Below are 19418 nucleotides of genomic sequence, written 5' to 3'. Positions count from 1 at the left end.
GAAAGTAAACATTGTGGTGTGTGATTTATTTACTGGACTTTCCTCTGTTGTAGGTAAACTACACAGTAGAGTGCCTGCGTGACATCACCGCTCAGATAGAACTGAAGGCCTCCAGTCGAACAGCCATGATTGCCAGTCTAACAGACGGGTCCACAGAAACGTTCTGGGAGTCTGGTGACGAGGACAGGAACAAGACCAAGTCCCTGACCCTCACGTGCTGCCGGGGGAGCGTCCCGCGTATGGTGTACATCCACATCGACAATACCAGAGATCTAGCCAACAAGGTTACAAGTGTGATCTTTAGTGCAGGAGCAGCCACCGAAGACCTCAGCAAGATTAGGGTGGTGGAGCTAGAGCCTCGCCACGTCGGTTGGGTCCACTGTCACCTACCAGGCCCTTACTGTCGAGTGATCAAGGTAGAACTGAAGGGGCCTGACAACAGTCTCCGAGTCAGGCAGATCAAGGTGCTAGGTGAGGACGTGGGGAAGGCTATAGTTGAAGCGAACCAGCTGGCCCCTGTGGTGATCCAACAGAAGAACTGTGAGGCAGAGACTCTGAGAGTCTTCCGCCTCCTGACGAAGCAGGTGTTCGGGAAACTGATCTCCAGCGAGGACAGACTGGTAGAACCGGACAGTAAGGAGGCTTCCGAGGCAGAGGAGAAGGGAGAGTCTGATCTGAGAGAACACATGGTCGGGATTCTGTTCAGCAGGAGCAAGCTCACCAACCTACAGAAGCAGGTGTGTGCACACATTGTCCAGGCCATCTCCATGGAGACGGCAAGGGTCCGAGACGAGTGGGAGGCGAACTTGTCGTCGCAGACGGAAGCAGGCACGCCGACGCAGGAGCCCAAGCCTGCCGAGCCGCTGATACTGGCAGACACGTACTGCTTTGAGCTGCTGTCCATGGTGCTGGCCCTGAGTGGGTCTACAGTGGGGAGGGCATACCTGGCACAACAACTAGGACTGATGAAGGATCTTCTGTCACTGCTACACACTGGTACACCTAGGGTGCAGAGACAGGTGAATGGATTCTTCTTCTTTTTTTTAAATTTTTGTCATTATACTTATTTGTTCCCTTTAAGAAAATTGTGGTATTGTAATCCGTTGGTGTGTTTGTTTGTCGTTGGTTTGATTCTGCAGTCCATATCCAGATTCTGCAAATATTACAAATATTGCAGAGTGAGGTGGAATGATGTAATAGGATCTTGAAGAATTTGAAGCCTGGTTTGGTTCTAGTCCAATGTTGTATTGACAGGCAAGAATTAATTACAAAGTCAGGTCCTCATGGGTACTCATCTAGAGCTTTCCATCGATGTTATGAAATTACCAGATGCAAATATTATAGCATGGCTCATTTCTGCCTTTCATTTCAGTTACTATTAGTCTGCAGCACTTCACAAAACATGTAGTTGAGATCTAACAATACATTCTCCATAATTCTCTCACCAGGTTGCCTCTCTACTGAGAAGAGTTTTGCCTGAAGCTCCCCCACAACAGCTAGCCAACATCCTGGGCATCACATCCCTCCCCCCCACAGACATCAGCATCCTCACTCAGGCCAGCTACAAGCCTGAGAACGTGCAGAAGGACACCCAGGGCATCCTGGACGTGTTCCTGGGCTGCATCACCAAGGCTCTGTCCGTACAGGTCAAGGTCAAAGGGGGAGGGGGGCTGGTGGAGAAGGCAGCCAGCAAGGGAGTCAACTCCATATCACTAGCCACAGCTCTGAACTCACGGTAGGGTTTGATTTTAAACCAATAACCATTTTACAGTCAAACATGTTCTAGTGATCATTAGGCCTCTTTCCCAATGTGTGGTGATCAGTCAGCAACCGGTGAGTGATCTTTGGACTTGTGTGATCCTTAAATTTATGACTGGAATATGATAACGTTACATGATATATGGTTTAAGAGATAACATAGCACAAAATGTAAAAAATGTCTTTTTTTTCTCTAAGAATTTTATCAAGCAACTTTTGGTCTCTCAGTGTACTACGTTTAGTGTAAAGGGGATGTTACATACATTGTATATTTCAGTTATAGTATATTAGCTTCCTCTTTACCATTGCAGACAGATATATGAGTTGTAACAGTGGTGTTCAAGGACTGCTAAACCGAAGACGCCTAACGGCTTAAGCCTTTTGGCCGAACGGTTTGCACGTCCGATTTGTGATCCGGCTGCCCGGGTTCGGCGCGGGTTCGAATCCCGGGAGTCGGGATGTTGTTTCTTTCTGTTCTACTCGCCCCTCTGGTTGTTTCAGAGTCTAAACATTGTGAATGTGCCCCCAGAGTGAAGAACAGCAGCAGCAGGTGGTGGTTGAGAGGTTCTGTCCCCAGTGACATCGCCCAGCTCATCATCAGACTGGTCAAGGACATGTCAATGGTCAGTGCAGACTTTATCTCCAATCTACACATTGTCTGTTATATGTTGAAGAGACACCACTTAAATGTATCAATCAAATGTATACAAATTTTGTATTGTGTAAGGGGATTGTATGCAACTTTTGTGGGTGTCTGTGCCTCCTCTTTTCATGATTGTAAAGCTTTGAAGGATTTAAAAATTTTGTCTTTCATCTATTATGTAATTAAAGTTGTAGCAAACCATTCAGGAGTTAACATTTAACAGAAGTTAGTAAAGTTAACGTATTACCAGGTAGTGTGATGAACATTGAGATCTCCCATGCGAGTCAGGTGCTTCATCTAATTATGAGTTACTGTAATTTTATCTGCATGCAAATTCTCCCTATGTTCCTCTATGCTTTTAAATGGCTCTGTATTTTGTACAGCTGCTAATGATCATTCTTTGATCCGTTACTACAGGGTAAACTGTCAGAAGAGTGGGCCAGGGTGACTAAGAGTGCTGTAGCAGAGAGCATCATGACACTGACCAAGATGGAGGAAGAACAGAGACAGCCTCAGGAGTGTCTCTACACAGCAACTGTAAGCAAACTGTACTGCTGCTGTTGAAACAAATTTTACATTACATAAACTTTAAATGGACCTATTTTATGTACATGTAATTGGTGTTTGCTCCTCAAGTTCACATAGATCAGTACAACACCCTTGTAGTCAGACAAGTAGGCCAAGTCTTAATGATGATGATGTTGTTTTTCCCTTGTCTTCAATGGCCAAGATTATATTGTACAACACAGAGCATGTTGATAATAGTGTGTTTATTGTACCCACAGCTATGGCTGGCTCTCGCCTCCCTGTGTGTGTTAGACCAGGACCATGTGGAGAGGCTGTCATCAGGACAGTGGGTGGGGAAAGATGGGCAGCCCAAACAGAAGGTGAGGTTTGCTATGGCACTTTTTGTTGCTACAGTTAGTGTGTTTGCAGTTACCTTTAGCTGCTCAAGTTCAAGTTGTGCTATATTTGCCATAATATGTATTATGTCATACCTTGGTCAGGAGAATTTTCAACATGGGTGATTTGGACAGGTCCTCACTTTTATGGGCTTCAAAGTTGTATTGCATTGGCTTCCATTGAATGATTTGAATGCACTTATTGTGCATTACTGTTCAAAATTTAGATACCGGGTTCAGAGGTTGGATTTGACACTCGAGTACAATAATAATAACATAGTTTCTGTGCTTGTCCAGCCCACCTGTGATAACCATGATGATGGGGAGACCCTGGCCATCATCCTGTGCAGTGACTGTGGGAACCTGTGTGCAGAGTGTGACAGGTACCTCCATCTCCACAGGAAAACAAGGCAGCACCAGAGACAGGTCAGTCTGCTGTTTCATTCTGAGTTTGGAGAGTCATCAGTGAATATACCTTGTTCTGTTTTACGCTACTCTAAATTGCTAACACTAGTTATAATGTTTAATTGTCTGATCTTATATTGTGAAAATCTGTGTGGTTTGGGGGAAAACTAAATGGGTGCTGATTTTATAAATAAGTTTTGTCTGTTTGCCTCATTGACCTCATTTTAGACCTATCATGGCCGCCACGTGAGAAAGGTGTATTGACTCCCAAGTTAAGAGGGATAACCATCAACAATGGTTTCTTCTCACTTCTTGTTAATAGTGAAATGTACAATTGTATGTATTTAAAACTATAGCTGGTATGAATGGATATTAAGACGAGCCCCCCCCCCCTCCCCCCCCACACACACACAGGTGTTTAAGGAGGAGGAGGAGTCCATCAAGGTGGACCTCCATGAGGGGTGTGGTCGCACCAAGCTGTTCTGGGTCATGGCTCTGGCCGACAGCAAGACTCTCAAGGCCATGGTCGAGTTCAGGGAGAGGAACGGGGGTGAGTTAACCTCCAGTCTGCTACAGTAGCCATTTGTCACCTTATGTTAAATATAATGTAAAAACTGCCTTGAGTTTTAGGAGAGGAACTGGCCAGTGGGAGTCAAACAAAACCCTTCAGATAGTTTCATGTCAATAAACTCTTACCCTGATCATATGAAATTCAAAATTCGTTATAAAATCCACTGCACTTGCAGTAAAAGTATACCAAAGAAGAGTACTTAGATTCAGTCTTTCTGCTTAGTCCTATATATTTTTCACTAGAATACTTTGTGATTTTATCATTCTATGTGGTAAGTAAAACCCCAAAAGTTTATTTCAGACATTATGTCAACAACAGTACAAATTTGAGTGCAAAATCCTACGTAGAGCTTCTTTCTTGTGAAATTTTAGACCATAAAAAAGGACATTTGTGTACTACATGTATTTATTTTGTTTGCTATTAAGTTTTTCTAACATGATGTTGTTGCCGTGCCATGACAGGTAAGATGACATCGAGTGCCTCAGCAGGAACCTGTAGATTCTGTGGTGCGAGTAGCAACACCGGTCTACTGGCTATAGGGAACGTGTGTGCAGACCCAGAGTGTCAGGTCGGTGCAGCAAAATTTTGAAACAAGAAGACAAAGTAATTCTGAAGTAGTAAACTGTCATTAAAAACATGTTAAGTTATATTTTATGCACTACCATCATGGGTGATATATAAAAAGTGTGCTTTCAGCCCAGCAAAACAGCTCAAGTTTGTAAATCAATACCTCAAGTTCATCTATTATAAGCATAAAAGCTGTATTGTATTGCAATATTTCCTTTGCTAAAGAAGCTATTGGCCACATTGCCTTCTGACTATCACACCTATAAGTCCATGCAAATGTTTCTGATAGAGTTGGGAGAGTCACCAGATGATGAAGAGTAAGCTGCTATGTAGTACATAGACAACGGGACCGTCTACCTATCCTGCCATACTGGGACAGAAATTTCCTTGTCTGGACAAACAAAAATTTCAATCCGTCCATCTAAGCCTCAGGACATGAAATTGATATAAATGTATGTATTTTTTGTAAACGTGAAATGACAGGGTTAACAACAATAATCTACATGGGCTCCTATTTACAATGTGTAGGACTGATAGAAATTCAAATCTGGCCCTGATGCTAAGTCTTTACTAACAGTCCGTGTCACCTCACTCGTTCAGGAACATGCCAGAAATGCCTGCACCAGGACCCTACCATGTGGGCACCCTTGCGGGGGTGTGAAGGATGAGGACACGTGTCTGCCGTGCCTCCATGGCTGTAAGGGTGCAGATGGGATGACCCTGAAGCAGGACGCTGATGACATGTGTATGGTGTGTTTTACCGAGGCCCTGTCTGCTGCTCCTGCCATACAGGTAATCATCATCATAGTCTTTGTTTGTATTGTGTCTAGTCCAGTGGTTATGAACCCTGTCTGTGGACCAAGAGGTTCCGGGTTCGAATCCAGTCTTTTGTCACTCACCCAACATATAGGCTACTTGAAAAGGTTGCAGTTTTTAATTCACTGTACATTGTGGTTGTTGAAAAGAGCTAGGGGAATTTTGAATTCCCCAGGTACACTGAGCCTATATCTACTGTGCATATACATGTACATGTGCTGTCTGTCTTCTATGCCATGACCAGCAGTGGAAGAGTGCAAGTAGATCAACTGGTCATTGAGTTCATTAGAACTTTATTAGACAGTTCAATATCACTTTCACTCAAGCAAAGATTAAGATTACAGACTATTCCTTGTTTTAAAAAGCATGTTTTTCCTGCACAGTTGATCTGTGGCCACGTGTTCCACCAGCACTGCTGTAGGAATGTCCTGGAGAGGAAGTGGGTGGGGCCACGTATCTCATTCGGATTCTCTCTCTGTCCCATCTGTAAGGTTAGTACCAAGATATTCAGTCATTGTAGGATGGATGTTACAGGATGCAAAGTTCTACACTTGTCAAAAAAATATATCTAGTGCCATCATTCTAAGTTATGGTATTGTTGTTACCCAGTTAATTATTCAGTGTGCAATGTTGCAGACTGCTTATATTAAGTTACCTTACATTAGGTTCTGGTCATCTTTGTGGATGATAGTAATTAAGCTATGTCTTGTAAGGGACCAAAGATCAGAAAATATTTTGGGAATGACAAGAGTTATGAAGAGATATGTTTCGTGAGGAACCAAGTACATGTATACGGTAGTTCACCTTTATCCACATGGCAACCTATATCCGTTGTTTTTAAAAACAAAGTGTTTAAGGATATCTAGTCGACGGACGTAGGTTTGAACTTGCAATATTTTCATAGCACTCTAGTCTGAAACAGCGGTCTGTTGACTTGATGATATCCCTAAATACTCTGATTTTATATACAACAGATAAAGGTTACGGGCAGATAAAGGTAAACTAGCGTTATGTACCGAATACCTGTGCCAAAAAGGTTTTTGAAAGAACTAAAAATATTACACAGCCCTTCATGCCTGTGGTCAAATAACTCCTAGTACAATCAATCATCCCTAATATTCTTGATCGATATAATACTCATTCATCTCCATATCCCCCCTTAAGTGTGAGATTGACCACCCGACCCTGAAGGACCTCCTGGCACCTATCCGGGCCCTGTATGACGATGTGAAGAGGAAAGCCCTGATGAGACTGGAGTACGAAGGGCTGAGTCAGTGTGAGGCCATCACCACACCTGGGGCCAGGTTCTACAACGATACCGCAGGCTACGCCATGAACAGATATGCCTACTACGTCTGCTACAAGTGCAACAAGGTATAGAAGACATACATCTGTTTTTAAATATCTACAATGAACGTGGTATAGCTTACACTGTGTTCACTGTAGAGTGCGTTAGGAATCTGCAATACATAATAAATGCTTACCCATAGTACCAATTAAAATTTCTTGGATCTTTACCAGGTAGGCCATTGTCTCTTCTACTCCTTAGGATTTTTGGAAGCTCCCCTCCCTCCTATATCTCCCCGTTAGTAGTTTGTTTAGTGTGCCCTGTCTCTATTTCACTTCAGTATCTCCTGTATCTTATTAATGTTACAAATACGTTTATGAAGATTATAATAAATAATAAGATTATATTGATTTCCTTAATGTTACAAATGTATGAGTCTCCTTCTTTTTCTCTCCATTCTCAAGGTATTTGATTGAAGAATATGCTATATATACACTCATATGAATAGTTTTATTAAGTTGGTTCATGTAAGTTACTGCAGAACAAAGTTCTTTTTGCCAAGCTGATCATCTGGAAGGTGACAGTCAGTGAAACACCAGCCATGTGAAACACTTGTGTACAAAGAACAACACACTAGAACAAGACACAGTTTCATGTACATTGTACTTCCCATCCAGGCATACTATGGAGGTGAGGCGCGGTGTGACCAGGAGGCTGGTGTGGGGGAGGACTACGACCCTGCAGAGCTGGTGTGTGGAGCATGCTCAGATGTCTCCAGGGCACAGGTCAGTTCTACAGCATTTACATACAAAGACATTATGGAGATGCTACAAATTACAATGTTTGCTAACTAAAAAGTGGACCCGCCGAAATTTTCGAATCAATCGTTCAGAGACCTCTACAACTATTAGACCCCATTGTGCTTGGTAATGAAACTTCATGCAATTTTTTTTAGTTGGCAATCAGTTAAATTTCTCCAAAAGTGATTTTCTATCTCCTTGAATATTTCATACCAATACATTCATAATATAATTAGAGGTTGACAAGTTCATGTATGAATTTTTAGCTGTGATTTTCATCAGCTTTTAAAAGCAGCAATGAGCCAAGTAGATATAGAACATGTCATATAAGTGCTGACAGATGTACATTATTATATTTCAGCCATACCATAGGTATGGTGAAATATATTGTATTCGTAATTATATTGCAATCCATACATAGTATGGGATTGCAATATATTGTTTTTCCTTGGTTTCTTCTCCTCCTGTCAAAATCTTCAAGTCGATTAAACTTTTTCACTTTTGGGCCAAATGAGCTGAAATTTGGCATGGAGGTAGGGATAGCAAATACCCCTAGGTGTTTTTTTCACTTTTTTGATAGAGGCCTTAGAAATTTTGATATTTAGGGTTTTTGGTCATTTTTAGACAAAATATATATATTTTGGGCCCCTGTGCCCTGGTATTAAACCCTAATGACCTGAAATTTGGTATAGAGGTGCATTGGACATATGAGCACAGGTACCCATCAACACTTTCTTCAAAGACCACTTCAAAAGTTATTTATTTGGGGGTTTTTGGCCATTTTTGACTAAAAATGTCTATTTTTGGCCCCTATGCCCTTGTATGAAAGCTAAATGACCTGAAATTGGGTATATAGGTGCATTGGATATATGAGCAGAGGAGTCCATCAACACTTTGTTCATAGATCACTTCAAAAATGAGTTATTTTAGGGTTTTTGGCCATTTTTGACAAAAAATGTATATTTTTGGCTCCTATACCCTTGTATGAAAACCTAGTGACCTGAAATTCGGTACATAGGTGCATTGGACATATGACCACAGAGTCCCATCAACACTCTCTTCATAGATCACTTCAAAAATGAGTTATTTTAGGGTTTTCGGTCATTTTTGACTAAAAATGTATATTTTATGCTCCTATGCCCTTGTATAGAAACCAAATGACCTGAAATTTGGTACAGAGGTGCATTGAGCATATGCTCACAGGGTCCCATTAACACTTTCTTCATAGATCACTTCAAAAATTAGTTATTTGGGGGGTTTCAGTCATTTTTGACTAAAAATGTATATTTTTGGCTTCTATGCCCTTGTATGTAAACAAACTAACCTGAAATTTGGTACAAAGGTAAATAGGACATATGACAACAGGACCCATCAACACTTTCTTCATAGAGCAATTATAAAATGAGTTATTTTGGGGTTTTTAGCCATTCTAAACTAAAAAATGTATATTTCTGGCTCCCATGCCCTTATATTGAAACCAAATGACCTAAAATTCGGCATGGAGGTGTGTAGGACAAGTGCCCACAGTACTTCATTTTCCCTTTGAGCAAACATTACTTCAAATTGTTGAATTTTGGGATTTTTTCAAGGATGAAGATGGATTGCAATATGCTGTATTTGCTCCTAAGCAAATGTCGGCCTTTCTAGTGTTTCTTTCTTTCTTTCTTTCTCCTGTCAAATCTTCAAATCGAATCAACTCCGCCATTTTTTAACCGATTGACTTGAAATTTGGCACAAAGGTAGAGTAAGCCAATACCCTCAGGTGTTTTTTTCATTTTTTTCATATCTGCCTTTGAAATGATTTTATTGAGGTTTTTGTCAATTTTTATGTATATTTTGGGCTCCTGTACCCTGGTATTACAGCCGAATGACATGAAATTTGGTACAGAGGTGCCTTGATCATATGCTCACCTAGATTCAATTACAGTTTTGGCATACGGTACAACAAAATGCTTAATTTTGCGATTTTTGGCCATTTTTTGACCAAAAAAGAACATTTGTGGCTCCTGTAGCCTCGTTTTACAACCAAATGATCTGAAATTTGGTATAAAAGTGCCCTTCAATTATGTGCACATAAATTCAATAAAAGTTTTCCCATACGGTACAACAAAATGCTTAATTTTGCGATTTTTGGCCATTTTTTGACCAAAAAAAGGACATTTTTGGCTCCTGTTCCCTCGTTTTACAACCAAATGATCTGAAATTTGGTATAAAAGTGCCCTTTAATTATGTGCACATAAATTCAATAAAAGTTTTCCCATACGGTACAACAAAATACTTAATTTTGCGATTTTTGGCCATTTTTTTACCAAAAAAGGACATTTTTGGCTCCTGTAGCCTCGTTTTACAACCAAATGATCTGAAAGTTGGTATAAAAGTGCCCTTCAATTATGTGCACATAAATTCAATAAAAGTTTTCCCATACGGTACAACAAAATGCTTAATTTTGCGATTTTATGGCAATTTTTTGACAAAATTTGGACATTTTTGGCTCCTGTTCCCTCGATTTACAACCTAATGACCCGTAAATTGGTAAAGGGGTGCTCTAGATATCTATTCAAATGACCCATGTATAATTTTTGGCATGGACTACTTTAAAATGATATATTTGGGATTTTTTTGGTCATTTTCCAATGGCCAAAGGGGTCAACGACCTCAAGGCCTATTGTTTCATGAGGGAGATGGCTGAAATATGCTGTATTTGCTCTCAAGCAAATGTCGGCCTTTCTAGTTCCAACAATAGTTATAAGCACCTACTGGCCCCAGAACATGTGTACACTTGTTAGCGTAAGTTTACAAATCTCCCATAAGAATTTGGTAAATACTGAAATTTTTAAAACGTCATGCATTATTCATACAGTCAGATAACACTTGTTCTCCCCCCAGATGTGTCCCAAGCACGGCACAGACTTCCTGGAGTACAAGTGTCGGTACTGCTGCTCCGTCGCTGTCTTCTTCTGCTTCGGCACCACCCACTTCTGTAACCCCTGTCACGACGACTTCCAACGGGTCACCAACATCCCCAAACAAGAACTACCTCACTGTCCAGCAGGTAAGGATGGCAGTAATCCTTAGTTTCACTTTTGTAACCCCTGCCACGATGACTTCCAACGGGTCACCAACATCCCCAAACAAGAACTACCTCACTGTCCAGCAGGTAAGGATGGCAGTAATCTTTATTTTCACTTCTGTAACCCCTGCCACGACGACTTCCAACGGGTCACCAACATCCCCAAACAAGAACTACCTCACTGTCCAGCAGGTAAGGATGGCAGTAATCTTTATTTTCACTTCTGTAACCCCTGCCACGACGACTTCCAACGGGTCACCAACATCCCCAAACAAGAACTACCTCACTGTCCAGCAGGTGGGCACATGTAAAGCATCAATCCTTAGTTTTACCTCAGAGTCTGTGACAAGGGTTGTTTTGTTTTGTTTTTTGGTGTGTCTGTCTGTGTGTCTGTCTGTCTGTGTTTCTGGATATTTTGGCTAGCAATAACTTTCAAAATTTTTGTGGCAGATAGATTTTGATGTGAGAAAGAGAGTGTGGGTTTGGGCACTACAATTTGTTCTGGAACTACAGTGGCATTTCTTTCTTTTTTGTTGTTGTACCATGATGGGTATTTGATTATGGCGACTATTCTCCAGACCATGGCTCTGTTGAAAGTGTGAGATTTTTTAGGTATTAATGTGTATATACACATGTCTCAGAAGGCTTAGATTGGAAAGAGACCTAGATGTATTTTCCAGTGATGGAGGATAGCGTAGAGAGAAGCTGACATGAAAGGAAAATTGCTTTTGTGAATGTATGATACCTAGGATCAAGCTTAACTAGTACCAGGTTGTAGTCTAAAATTTTGCTGGGAAAAATTCAAAAGCCCTGCAAATTTTCAATACATACATTCATCAAAGCCCTAACTTGATGATATCTCTCTTGTTTGCAGGTCCCCGAGGGAAACAGCTGGAAGGGGATGAGTGTCCTCTCCACGTCACCCACCCCCCCACAGGGGAAGAGTTCGCTCTCGGCTGTGGTGTGTGCAGAAATGCCCACACTTTCTGAAGAGCCCACAACTATACCCCAGCTACCTTCTGAACAAATCAGGCAGACATATTCACTCCTTCAATGGTCACAAGAGTCTTTATAGAGACCTGATCAGAGCTCTGGAGAAAAGAAAAGATACTACTAACAGAGTTGTGAGAAGTGCATGATTGTAAAGTCGAATGTACAGCTGCAGTCAAGAACTCTGACTCCAACAACGATGGCTGGAAGTTTTTATACAAAAATCTATATGAGTAGATAAAGATTGTCACTGATATGCCAAGTGTTCAAGAATCCATGGATATATGTGGAACTTCTTGAACCGAGGCAAGATTGTAACTTCTCAAAGTACTTAAAGCCAAGGGAAAAGAGTCAAGAGTGTAAACTACTAAGAGGCTCCTCTTTCTCTTTGTATCAAGGTGACTATACCTTTACTGTAGAAAGTAAAAAGAAAAACACCTCTAAACTTGTATAAATCACGAAAAGAACACAAATAGAAGATCTATTTTAGTAGACATATCTCGATTTCTATCTCCACTTACCTCCGCTGTGTAGACTCGATAGATCAGACCTTTAAGATTTCTACATGTCAGTTTGTGAGCAGACTTTGTACACAACTGTATAGTGACCACACCCTGTGTAGACGGTATGACCTATGACCCTGCTGCTTGTCAGCTGAAATACAGCCTGTGCAATGGAGAATTGCTGGCATCCATGCTCATACTCATAATGTACATACCATGACAACCTACTTCATCTGCAAAACTCAACAGTGCCACAGATTTATCAGGTGTAACGTGGCAACAGATGTGTCAATCACCCTGTTTCCATGGTTACAGCTGACCTGAGTTGACCTAAGCTCCCAGGTTCCATACATCTACAAACAGTGTTACTTCCTCCAACACTACATCGCAGGACTTCCAGAGAAGCTCAATTCTGTAATGGTTTGTGTTGAGCAGGAAATGTTTACATGTAGTCATAGAAAGCCAGCAATATGTTACAGTTATTTGTTGCTTTTTCAGCCATTAGCTTGCAATTTGGTTTACAGAATCTGATCTTTTCTTTTCTATTAGTTTACGCCTAGATGTCACAGAGCCATGTAATACTAGACAAAAGACTGTGCACAGAGTTTAATAATCAATGTGTAATCAGGAGTTAGTGCTTCTCTTTGCAGAGCTATCAGGTATATTGTAAGGATATAGACACCTTATACATGTACTACAGTTTCTACATCAAGTTGATGTGCATATGTAAGATAGCTCCTCTTTCTGAAGCCGACAAGGTTATGATAGCAACGGTTATCTTGAAGATTTCAGAATATTTTTTGATTTGAGTAAGAATAAAGTTGGAGATCTTACACTATCTTTGTCTAATGTTATTATTGTGGGCACAATCTCAGACCTGTCAAAATAAAGTCACTTGAGAAACCACATGCTAGAAATACCATATACATTTGTACATTGGGCTTTTGTGCCACTAGCAGTAGTATAGTGCTAGGTATACAATGTGTAGTAGTAGTAATAATGGTACTGTGCTGCTAGCTTTGCTGAAAATATCGATGTTGTCCTACAGCAGAACAAAATTAAACCACTCTTGAGTTTAGCGCTTGTAATTAGTATGACGCATTGGTTTACCAGTATCTTTATCATATTTTTGTGTGACCAAATTGTGAAAATTATGCAATTGCAGGGCTGGTATAAATCTCATGTGCTGAATTCTTATTACTTATTTGGTACAATGTTTTCATTGCTGAATGTCTCGCAAGAGGTGCTCCCAGTCGAAGTGCTTCCGTGCATCCAAGTATGTAATGTTCTTAAGCTCATTGGGAACCTCACAGTCCATCAGGAGAATGGGGATGACTGACTCTGTGCCCTCCTCTACCTTCGCATGAAGTGCTTCCTTCATTTCATGTTTACACCATTTACTTTGTACAAGATCTGGTGTGATGATGATCAGCACCTTTGCACTTTTCTTTATGGCTGCTGTGATATTGTCTAGAACATATTTTCCAAGTTGGAAGTCTCTATCAGCAATGCAACCTTTAAGGTAATGTTCACCCTCTAGTTTAGAAAGGAGGGTGTAGTTTACCCACTCTGCATCTTTAGCACTGTGGATGACGAAAAAGTCATAGTCAAAGCCCTTGGCGTTCTTGGCATTCTCTACTTCTGGTGGCATGTATTCTTTCTGCTCTTCAGTGGCTGGGAGACGTTCCTCTAGGACTTCCCCTCCTATTGCTCCTTTCTTACTCACATCACTGGCAGCTGTCTGCTCATGTTCCATGCTTCCTGGCTCTTGCATTTTAATGGCTTCTTCACATTCATCTACCTCTTGCTCTATTCGCCGCCTTCTTTCTTTAATCTCCTGATTGAGAGGTGGAGGCCATCTGAACGTTTGACTCACCTGGTTAACATAGTCCAAAACTCTCCTTGCCATAGTAAAGTCATTTGTGGTCTTAAAGTAGTCAGCTGTTTGCAGAAATTGCTCAGGAAACTGCTTCACAAGTTTGGGTAGAAATTTGTTGCTGACCAGATGATACTTGGATAGTGCCACCCTCAAAAAGAAGGCTGTCTCTGCCACAGCCGGCTGCCTGACTTTGGCGTCTTTTACCTCTCTGCATTGATTAAGAAGCATAGCCAGCAGTGATTTGATGTTTCCCCAGTATGTGGTTGACTCCCTATCCAATTCAACAGCCCTTTTCCAACTTTCCACTGCCTGCTTTTCTTCCCCAAGGTGCTTTAAGCACTCAGCACGGAGACTGTGTGTTGTAGGATGTCTTGCCCCGTGGTCCTTTTTAAGAGCTTCATTGAAACAGTGGAGTGCCTGTGTCAGCTGCGTATTAGCCTCGGTCTCCCTGTTATCATCTGTATGGAGGACTGTGCAAGATTTTGAAAATGCTAACTTCATTATGGCTTCTCCTAACACGTTATAGTTTCTTGATGATTTCATACCTTCCAAACATGTTTTTAGATTTGATATAGAACTGTTCAAAAGTTCAATGTTATCTGGGTCTCCCTTACTCTGGGGATGTTCCTTTGTGGTACGTTTGTACTTCTCCAAGGCAAGCTCTCCTTTTAATAGGTAGCCATACCAGTTGATGTTAGGATCACTCTCTGTTTTCAAGGATACTTGTATTGTAGCTTCTGCTTCTGCAGCATTTTCACTTTTCAGTGCAAGAGCCATTGTGTTCAGAACACGATGATTATTTTTCACTAAATCTATGGCATACTTGACTGGCCACACTTGTAGAAAGGCTGTTACTTCTTCCTTAGATCTTGTAATATCTATCTGTAGATCTTGAAGATACATGTGCTGCACTGCATGCTCTGTCCTGGACATCACACATCTCATGTAGACAAGTGCTTGTGCTTTGTACAGTGGAGTATGTTCTTGACGTAGAACTTCAGCAAAACCAGCAATAGTTTTATCCAGATTTGTAGTAATCTTTTCTTTCACTTCCTCATCATACTTGTGAACTGAAACGGTAAGGTATTGTGAAAGGATTCTCTTATTGTTGAATGCTCTGAAAAATGACCATGTCATTTTCTCTCGGGCCTGGGCAACTGCATTTCCAATTCTGATAGCACTCTGATAAAGATTTTCAGCCTGGAGAAATTTCTCAGTCTGCTCTGTACCTTCATCATCTTCATCTTTGTCAAAGCAGTTGTAAGTTAGGGCAAATGCCTGCTCTGCCATTGAGCGTGCCACACAAGCCATTGTTATATCTCTGTTATCTTGCTTTAATACATTATTATATGTAGTCTCCAGTGGTATTGCTTGGCTTTCCAGACCCGACTCTCTGTTTATGTATGCCAAATTTGCAAGAGCATTTAAGTTATTTGGATCCTTCTCTTAAACTTGTTTAGCCGTCTCCCTTGCCTCCTCTGTATGCTGTAAGGCATATTCAAAAGCACTGATGAAGTTTAGGAGAGCAAATTTTGTAAATTCAACTTCATCTGGGTTCTTGAGTTGATCTGAAAGCCTCTCTTTTTTCAACTGAATGTCTCGCTTGTCCGAAGATGGACGCAGTATGGTCAGTGGTAGATGGAAGTGGCCAGGCTTGTGCTCCAAGATTGGTTTATTGGTATCACCTGAATAAATCACAAAGTGGTTGTTTTTAGTACATATTTTCTTTCAAAGGTCAAAACAACAGTGGGCAATTATCTACAACTGGTGGAGTTTATACACAAAGGTTCTAAATCGTCCCTATCTAAGTTCAGAAATCACTTACTCAAAACAAAAGTGTTCTCATATGATGATAATGTCTATCCCTTGCCAGCGCAGGGTATGTCAAGGCTAGAGACTTACCTTCAGTAACGACTGAAGTATCAGCTTGCAATTGTACGTCCATCTCTCCAAAGGAGGGATTTTCTTTTAGATGCGACATGACTTTGATCACCTCTCCTGGATTAAGGATTAAGAAATTATGACTGATAAGCAAAGCTGTCTGAAAGTAAATTCACAAGGAATTTATAGGGCGTAGCCATAGCATCTAACTCTTAGATTGTTTTTTAATGTGTAATAATGTAACGGAAAGATGTCGACACAAAAAGGAAATGTCGAGGCGGTAATATTCCTCAATGGTTGTCTTTTTAGTTGTTCTTCTAAGTACATGACGCCATTGATTCCGCCTGCCATCGTTGGCTGATCATAAATACAAACGTGTACTTGGTTACCGGGGAACATTGTTGGGCCATGGCAGGGAACAAAAGCTTGTCTTTGTTTATGAAAACGTGCCTTGAATAAGCTCAGTGCAAAATGGCAGCAACTCTTCTTGGCAGTTGCCATGTACACACTACGAGAGTCGTTCATCAAAAGGTCTTAAGGCTTCAGCAAGAGGCATAACTCATGTTTGGGGACACAATAATACTATAGATAAAGTGCATAGTGCATCAATGTGCATAGATCCTCGAATCTTTACAGTCATTTTATTGCAGTCGACGCTTTACGAAAACCAGTGATGTCAAGAGAGAGAGAGAGAAAGCAAGGACAATTGAGCTGCTACCTACTTCTTTCCGAATTTCTCGCCAAAAAGTTTCATACTGTCTCTTCGTTATTATCCTACATTGAGGACCGCCTGAGACGACACATACAGCTCCTACCACCGATTTAGCTCCTGTCGTACCCCTGTTTTTTCTCGCTTCTTTCCTGATTTTCAAAAGGGCGTCGCCATGATATGAATTCTGATGGACATCTAGGTGAGATAATGCATTGTACTTTATAGTTATGCTCCCCATCTTGGGAGCATAATGTCCCTCGTTTCCGCGTAAGGTTCCGAACGACTCATGTACGCCCTACGCTAACTTTACCCTTGGAAGTGTAGCGACACATACGTAGTTCGAAACTTTAAATTTCCCTTGTTCTGTGCCTACGTTTGACTAAACCTTCCCCACACGTACCTGTCAGATTGCATAATTTCTACATCACAGGTCTAGAATCCTACCTGTTACATTGTCACGGCGCCTCGTACCAGTTTGATCTTCCTCTCTCTGGCCTGTTGTAGGTTTGACCTGCGCAACGCCAGAGGTAACGTGATCCCTGTAAGTCTAGCCACCTGTGTTTACACATCGATAAATCAAAATAAATGACCCTGTGGCTATTGTTCACCAGGGTGCACTTAACTCTGATTGTTTTTTGTTTGTTTTTTGCTTTGATGAATGAAAACAAATTTGCATCTTCTTGTAAAAAGGATAACATTTAGAGTATCATGCAGATTGCGTGGCAAGTTTATCCCTACATTGTTTTCGGATTCTCCTGTCGACTTTCCGATAGCTGAGCAGGCAAACAGTCACTTGCCGGTGGGTTCGGCAAAATGTTTGCCTGACCTGCACATGACTTTTTATGGTGAAAGAGAGGTGTGCAATTCCATCTCCACCCTCTCGTCTACTGGCACACTAAAGTCTCACAGGGACAAGAAATGCATCCCACGCCTACATTGTATAGCAAACTTACTAACGGTTATGTTCATCTCGGATGTCCATAGCGAGCGATGATGGCATTTGATTGAAAAGAATCCCCGATATACCCTTTTCTCTGGTACAAGTGCTCCAATAAACATCCAATATCCAAACAAACCCGAATCTTCAGGTAAAGGTGAGAGGTTCACTTTGATCCACCATTCTGTGCCACAAGAATTACTACACACAATGAGAAAAGTATAAAACGACAGCCATTTTTCAAATAGTTAAACCAAAATCATATCCTTCAATTCCTTTTCGAAGATTGCCGATCATATGTAACCTTTGTAAAAGCAATTGCAAGGTCAATTTTAGACATTCTTTTGTATGTGACGGATCCGGAGGAAAACAAAAATGTCCAAACAACGTACAGATGAAGGGAAAAACTACAGAGATGAGAGTAACCCTATATGGATGAAGAATAATGTGCGTAGACTTTCTGCTCTAACGTATACGACATTTTCTTACAAACAGCGAGACAGCCTGTTGATCATTGAGCAATAATTCTCGTGTAACTCCTTTGGCTTTGATGAAATATATATTTGAAACTTATAACGTTAAGTTTCAATTTGTGCTATTGTTTGGAGGTTGTGTAAGCGTTTTACGTCGCCGTTTCTAACATTCTCAAGCCCAGTGTACACCACCGACAGTCAGGGTTTGCAGGTTCGGTCGTTGACCTCACGAAGGTCAGAAGTACTTTATCAAACAAACATGAAGGTGAAAAACGGCAAATGCGTTGAAGCTACCAAACAAAGGAGGAATTGGGGGGGCGTGATTTTGACATTTCTCATTGGTGCATTGTCATATCAACTTTTCAGGACAACTATACCTATTTTGTTGGAATACAATGGCTAGCTATGGACAACAGTTTTTTTATGCATCACCTTGTTCAAGGTCACAGCACTGCGTCTTTCCATTTATGACCACTAGGTGTGACCTTCTGTGACCCCAGTGCTCCTAACTATGTAATTAAATCTCGTTTTCTCTTTACTAAGGCTTTGTGTAAAGCATTTTGCCCATGCTTGACTTGACAAGTGACGTTTAAACATTCCAATAGTATAATGAGACTCTTGAGAGCGCTACTGAGGTAGAAAACACGATTAGTCCTGTTTACACAAGTACAGGGGCAGCTTTGTTTGTTTTAAGTTATCCTAGTGGACAACAGAACATGAAAGAGGATGAGTAAATGATAGTTGACAGCCAATATAACCGGATGCCCTTGAGGGTGGTGCACCTGAAAAGACTCAGCGAGACTTTAAAGAATGTGCATCACTGTTCTATAAATTATGTGCTTATTTATCTTTGATCATAAATTCTCACAATTTGACGCCTTCTAAATCTCCTTAGACATGAAAAATGTTGGGAACGGTCTCATAATGAATAGCCACTTTGTGCTACTACACACATCAATACACAACTGTGTCAACTCGGCCCATCTACCGGGACAGCTCGGACCATCCCCCTGGACAGCTATTTAATTGATTTTTTTTTCGAAAATGTAATCCCCAACACTAGTTTTATATGTATATACTCTGAAATGAGAAAACTGTAGGTTGGATTGATTGGATTGTGGAATTCATCGGAACTTTCGGCATTCCGGGCGGAGCACATCAGGTCGTTGACCCCGAAATACGTAGCGTGTGTGGACACGTGGATAGGTGTGAGGCGCTTCTAA

At 41.1% G+C, this 19418-nt stretch overlaps 2 protein-coding genes across 5 annotated transcripts in view; one reads left to right on the top strand and one right to left on the bottom strand.

Moving 5' to 3' along the window:
* The window catches only part of LOC118420307 (E3 ubiquitin-protein ligase MYCBP2-like), a 207528-nt gene extending 194377 nt beyond the window's left edge, over positions 1–13151 (top strand). For 3 of the 4 annotated variants that reach the window (XM_035827054.1, XM_035827053.1, XM_035827052.1), the window contains 14 exons: positions 54–1019; positions 1449–1735; positions 2288–2381; positions 2819–2938; positions 3187–3288; positions 3601–3729; positions 4123–4258; positions 4741–4847; positions 5447–5638; positions 6046–6153; positions 6827–7036; positions 7628–7735; positions 10637–10802; positions 11695–13151. In XM_035827054.1, coding sequence (XP_035682947.1) covers positions 54–1019; positions 1449–1735; positions 2288–2381; positions 2819–2938; positions 3187–3288; positions 3601–3729; positions 4123–4258; positions 4741–4847; positions 5447–5638; positions 6046–6153; positions 6827–7036; positions 7628–7735; positions 10637–10802; positions 11695–11810 — 2841 coding nt within the window. In that variant the 3' untranslated portion in view covers positions 11811–13151. Of the gene's footprint in view, positions 1–53; positions 1020–1448; positions 1736–2287; positions 2382–2818; positions 2939–3186; positions 3289–3600; positions 3730–4122; positions 4259–4740; positions 4848–5446; positions 5639–6045; positions 6154–6826; positions 7037–7627; positions 7736–10636; positions 10803–10840; positions 11118–11694 lie in introns of all 4 variants that reach the window. The other variant, XM_035827051.1, reaches the window with a different exon arrangement.
* A 264-nt stretch (positions 13152–13415) lies between these two features.
* LOC118420310 (tetratricopeptide repeat protein 22-like) lies at positions 13416–17317 on the bottom strand. Its single transcript, XM_035827056.1, has 3 exons — positions 17230–17317; positions 16095–16190; positions 13416–15877 (listed from the first exon to the last, which is right to left on the bottom strand). Exon 3 carries the CDS (start codon positions 15501–15503, stop codon positions 13533–13535), a length of 1971 nt encoding a protein of 656 aa, XP_035682949.1. The 5' UTR covers positions 15504–15877; positions 16095–16190; positions 17230–17317; the 3' UTR covers positions 13416–13532.
* Between the last annotated feature and the right edge of the window lie 2101 nt (positions 17318–19418).

The sequence above is a fragment of the Branchiostoma floridae genome, chromosome 7, assembly GCF_000003815.2.
Source record: "Branchiostoma floridae strain S238N-H82 chromosome 7, Bfl_VNyyK, whole genome shotgun sequence".
NCBI classification, from domain to species: domain Eukaryota; kingdom Metazoa; phylum Chordata; class Leptocardii; order Amphioxiformes; family Branchiostomatidae; genus Branchiostoma; species Branchiostoma floridae.
This window is presented reverse-complemented; position numbering and strand designations above follow the sequence as displayed.

What these genes read in the sequence shown, in the direction of transcription:
- LOC118420310 (XM_035827056.1), bottom strand. Translation starts at nt 15,503, where the DNA reads ATGGCTTGTGTGGCACGCTCAATGGCAGAGCAGGCATTTGCCCTAACT.